At 39.3% G+C, this 5,878-nt stretch overlaps 1 protein-coding gene across 1 annotated transcript; it reads right to left on the bottom strand.

Annotated features, from left to right (window-relative positions):
* Positions 1–420: 420 nt before the first annotated feature.
* Positions 421–945, bottom strand: LOC127666239 (keratin-associated protein 13-2-like). Its single transcript, XM_052159022.1, has one exon. It carries the CDS (start codon positions 943–945, stop codon positions 421–423), a length of 525 nt encoding a protein of 174 aa, XP_052014982.1.
* Between the last annotated feature and the right edge of the window lie 4,933 nt (positions 946–5,878).

Raw genomic sequence — 5,878 nt, 5'->3', positions numbered from 1 at the left:
AATGCTCAAAGAGTATACCTCCATGTACCAAATATGCTCCATGCACCAACCCTGATTGAATGCCCTAGGTAGATTGATTCCCTAGGGAAGGCAGTCTGAAAGTACCTAATCTTAAAGATAAATCATAAATCAAACCTTGAGAGTCAACAGAGAGTCAGAGACCACATTAGATGGAAGAATAAATAATTTTATTAAGTCAAATATAACTGAACTCCCATACACAGTCCCAGGACTTATGAATAGGTAATTCCTCATTTCAAAAGGCGTTGAATTTATATTTTGGTTATTCTGTAATTTCTTAATTGGATTGATCTTATCTTGTCAGAGAAAGGATGCAGAGAATGATTAGTTAGCCATATTGGAAGATCCTATGATAGAAGTATTAAGTTAACTCAGATAATTCATTTATCATCAGTAAGTTCAGCAACTTGATCTCCAGATGGTTGATCCACAGGTGGGTCTGTGACAAGAAGACTGGAAGTTTCTATAAGTCACATAGGTTGGGTGACAGAATCCAGATCCATAACCAAAGGAAGGAGAGCCACGGACTCCATAACTCACAGGTCTAAAGCCTCTGGATCCACAGCCTGAAGTGTAGATGCTCTTTGACCCATAGCCCAGGGAATGGCAGCTGCTGGACCCAAAACCAAGAGAGCCAGAATATGTGGTCCTACAAGGGCTGCAGAAGCTGGACACACTTGGACGGTAGAAAGGACGCTGGCATGAGCTGTGCACCACATGGGAAGTCTGGCATCTGATGGGCTGGAAGCAATTCTGATGGCAGCCATGGCTAAAAGAGGAACCCAGATGGAAGTTTCTTGGAGAGCAGAACTTAGTTCTGTGGGTCAGTTGGCTTGGGAAGGAAGAGCCACGGGAGGAGGGGTAGCATAGTTGACTTCCATAGGATCTAGAGGAGAAGCTTCCAGAACAGCAGCTGTAGGACATGTTGAGAAGAGAGGTACGTTCAGCTGGGTGTCAATGGGACAATGTGAGTTTGAGTGATGTGGTCCAGACAGAGGTCAAGTTATATATCCTCTTCCACTGGGTGTGTCCACATTCCACAGGTTCCATTCACCTCCTCACCCTTCACATGAAAATACTTCCCTTGGTTATTAAGTTTAATTTTTCACACATTCATATATTAATTGCAGTTTAATCACTGTGGCACACAGTAAGACAATAGTCATATCTTTGCTCTGGAGTTTGCTTAGGTTTGAAGTTCACTGTTATCATTTATCATATTTCTAACGTCTTCTTTTTTTAATCTTTACATTTGCTGAGACTCTACCCAGTACAAGGATTATATAAACCCTGCCTTCATTTTCTTGACACTAAAAGTACTCAGTGGTTACTATGGCAAAATCATTTGTCTCTCTTATTTTTCACAAGAACACTATAATGAAATCTTCAAATACTATATATTCTTTAAATGAGTCATTATTAGACAAGCCTTTCATAGCATATTGAACTAATTATTAAGAATATCAATTGTGGCATTACTATCAATGATTTTCTTCGGGACAGAGCTTTCTTATACCATGTTCACTTAAGAAACAGTAAGTATGACCCTTTGAGTGGAACTTTAAAGAAAAATGTCTTCCTAGATTTCTGACAAGAATGGTTTGTAGTTTATAACCTTAATCTTTCTCTCCCTCTCTCTCTCTCTCTGTGTGTGTGTGTGTGTGTGTGAGAGAGAGAGAGAGAGAGAGAGAGAGAGAGAGAGAGAGAGAGAGAGATGGAGAGAGAGAGAGACAGAGACAGAAAGATGGAGAGACAGAGACAGAGAGAGAGAGACAGAGACAGACAGACAGACAGACAGACAGACACACACACACACACACAGAGAAAGAGAGAGAGAGAGAGAGAGAGAGAGAGAGAGAGAGAGAGAGAGAGAAATTTTTTTATTTTATTGTTTTGGTAAAAGAAAATGTTATTAAATGAGATCATTTATGTATAGTTAAAATGCAATTTTAGAGATTGCTACTTTTTTCCTAAAAAATCTTAACGTCAGGTCTTAAGCCAAGTAGGTATAGTAGAGACTGCCTAACCATGTAACTGAAGAGCTCCAACTACTCTTGCCTTACAGCTCAGCATGGAAGAAGACTTCATCCTTAACTGTAGCTGCCGTAAGCAGGGCCAGTCTTCAAACTCTGCAAATTCAGCTCTAATTTGGCTTTAGAAGAAATCTATTAAGCTTGTTTATACTAACATGTAAAATCTGATAAACCCTTATTTTCCTTTCTGGGTAATATTGGCATTGAATAATAGTCAGCAGGAAGAATCTCTGCCTCAGTGATTTTTATACATTCCAAGAACAGTTGATTTTCTAGCTACAGACTGAAAATGACTGGAAAATCCAGAGTCAGATTAATGGGGACACAGGCTTCTTATTTGCTTAGTGTCCATTCTTCTTCCTCTGAGACTGACATTTTATGGGGCTTACCGAAGGGAGATGGCATTCCCAGCTGTCATTGTATGGAAGGCCCCTTAAATGCCCAGGAATTAACTTGCTTTATGCTGAGCACCTACCCTCTTCAGAGAACTTACATAATTTGTTTTATGATTATCTCTCCCAGGCAGAACCCAGAGGTGGTGTGCATCCCACGAAGCTGCCGTGTGCGATGGTTAGGCCAACATTCTGACTCACTGAAGTAAAAGCTCTGCTTTATGAATGGACACCTTTGAATTTCCTAAAGCACTGAGTGCCTTTCTCAGCACGTGGCACTCCTGAGGACAACTGTGAATTCCTTCAGATCTTAGAAGCAGATTTCTATTATTAGAAGTTAATTCTATGAGGCTGGGGTGGGGGATGGATGTTGAAGCTACAAACTTCCCACTTTCCAGGCTAGGTACTGATATTGGAAAAGAGAGACTAGAATTACTTGAGCATAAATCAATTCTAATTAACACAGCTTCCACTCATTTGTAATTATGTTGTTATTTTTCATTAGAGTTATATGGGCACTTAGTAGAAATGCTAATAAGCAACTCATAAATGCTAATAAATATTTCCCTCTGAATGGAAGAAAGGGCAGAAGTAAGGAGCTTTAATAGCTCAAAAACGGATCCTGGAAACAGGGAGACATTCTAAACTTTCTGTACACACAGGCAAGATTTAAGGAAAAAAAATTAACTTTCTAGATAGGTATGCAAAATGCTACCTCTTGGTAACATTAATTTTGGGTTTAATGAACTATTTCTCTCTATCTATCTATCTATCTATCTATCTATCTATCTATCTCTATCTATCATCTATTATCTATCATCAACCTGCCTATCTATCATCTATTTGTCTGCCTGTCTATCTATCTATCTATCTATCTATCTATCTATCTATCTACCTATCTATCATCTATGTAACTATGGAAATCGTGTTGCGAGGGAGCCTGGGGGAAAGAGATCTGGGGAACGTGGGAAGGGAGTAATGGAGTATATATGAAAACACAGTGTATGTGAATGTTTTCTGTTTATCTCCTCTTCCATCTTTACCAGTTTTCTCTCACCCATCACCCATTTTTTGAGAAATATAAATATACTACATTAAGACAAACAAACAGCAACAGCAATAACAACAAACACCCATCACAGTGCTAGGAATCCACAGCTCTTGCCCTTTGACCTACTTGCAACATTGTTTTTTTTTTTCCAGGTTATTACACATTACTGAGCTTTCAAACCAACAATTATTGCAAAGTTAAAAAAAAACCTTTCCAGTTAAAATGCTGCCATAGCAAAAGTAACATATGCTTGTGCTCAAACCCCTGTGTATTTACTTCCCTTCAGGTTCCCTTTTAAGTCCTCAACATTGACTTCTCACGGTCCAGGGCCAGGCTCTGCAGGTTCTTTTTCATGACAAACCTGGTTTCATATGTGCTTTGTCTGTGCTTACCACCAGGGGTTTTTGTGTTGAATCTAGTGACAAGGATGGAGCAAAGGGCTCCTGAGGGCAGAAGGCTTGATGCAGGACTGGCCGCAGGCCTTGCCTGCCCTGTGCTCCCTCCCAGGTCTAGCCTTCCTCTGCTTTCTTGAAGGCTTACATTGTAGAATTACTCATAGGCCACTTCGTCTCCATGACTCAGCCCACATAAGCAACTGTTTTAATGTTGATTTTATGGTTGAGGAAGCCAAGACACTGGCAGGTTGGGCAAATTTCCCAAGTTAACTCATGCAGTTAGTAGCAGAGATGGAATTTGAACCCAGTTACTGATATGCTGACAGTCTGTGCAAAAACTCTTCTAATGCCTTACAGGCAGCCAGATTCTTTCTGCTTCTACTGCAGAGTTTGAGCACATAAGGCATGTTTTATGCACGTATCTGCCTACCATTTTTAACACCCGCTGTTTTAGAGTGTACTTGTGCATGGATGCCTGTAGATATGTATACCAAAGTGTTTGTGATTCTAAATATTTTGTTGTTGACAGATGTTGTTGGTCTATGGATGTAGGCAGACCTATTTGAACTCTGACCCAATCATACACTAGTGAGAACAGTAAGCCTCTGTTCTCTTAGTTTTATGCATTTTCCCATAAACTCTCTTCTATACACATCCTTTTACTCAGCACATGTGTGCCAGCATATATGTACGTGCACCATGCATATGTCTGGTGCTCTTGGAGGCCGGAAGATGGTGCCAGATATCCTGAAACTGGAGCGAAAGACTTTTGTAAGTGAACTTCTGGGTTTGGGGGACAGAATCAGGTCTGCAAGGACAAAGTTATTTGTGCCTTTTTTTTGTGTGTTATGACTTTGTCTCTCACTTCTGTACTTTTTTAGTCAGTTTTTTTTAAAGTCTTAATTTTAGTCAGCTTTATTTAGAAGTAATTTCCATGTAGTGAAAATCACCATTGCATATGTGTGCACACACATGTGTATGTACATACTTTGTATGTACAAGCATATTTGTATGTTGTTATAGTGAATGTGGACATGCATGCCTGTAGACATGAGAGGTTGACCCTTGTCAAATGTCTTCCTTGATCACTCTCCATTTTGTTCTGAGGCAATATTAAACCTGGGATTTATTAATTCTGTTATAATGGCTGGCTAGGAACTTCCTGTCTTCCTGCCTTTGCCTGTCTGGCATTTGGATTACAGGTGCATATCACCAGAGCTTACTTTTTTCATAGACTCTGGTGAAGAAACATTACTCCTCTCGATTGTGTGGCAATGTTAAAGATGCACTGATGTGTTCCCACAAGCACGTATGGTTATATAACCAAGAACAAACAGCAAGACAGACAGTTCCCTTAACAGACAGATGTTCTCAGGCTCCGTCATGCCTCTTTTCTGATGTATTGCAATACCTAGCCCTATAGTTTCACAGTGCATGGAATTATAGATCATGAACATATTTTAGCTTGTATCCTGCAAAAAGCACTATGTTTTTGGTATCCATTTTCTTGTTGCACGTCTCAGTAGTCCATTTTGTTATATTACTGCTATTTAATTGGATATATGTTGCATGATGTAGATACACACTGTCTATGACTTGAACAATAAGCGATCCCCTGATTTGAGGTTTTTTTTATGGATGCAAATGCTATGAACAATTATACATAGGTATTTTTGGACATATACTTTTACTTATCTCAGGTAAATAACTAGAAACAAGACCACTGACTCACGAGATAACCCATGCTTACCACTGCAAGACAATGAAGTACTTACTGTTCTCCTCAGGAAGTAACATTCCACATTCTTAAGGACAGTGTCTCAAAGCTTCTGTTGTCCTGCATGCCCAATGTCTTGCTTGGCTATATAATTACCATAATAATACAATTATTGCTTCTTCTATTTTAAGTAGACATGTAATGACGTACTATTGTGGCATTTGTGTGAAAACTAAATTTGTTTTGCTGTGTATTCTTCATGAGTTATT

The sequence above is a fragment of the Apodemus sylvaticus genome, chromosome 15, assembly GCF_947179515.1.
Source record: "Apodemus sylvaticus chromosome 15, mApoSyl1.1, whole genome shotgun sequence".
Taxonomy (NCBI): Eukaryota; Metazoa; Chordata; class Mammalia; order Rodentia; family Muridae; genus Apodemus; species Apodemus sylvaticus.
This window is presented reverse-complemented; position numbering and strand designations above follow the sequence as displayed.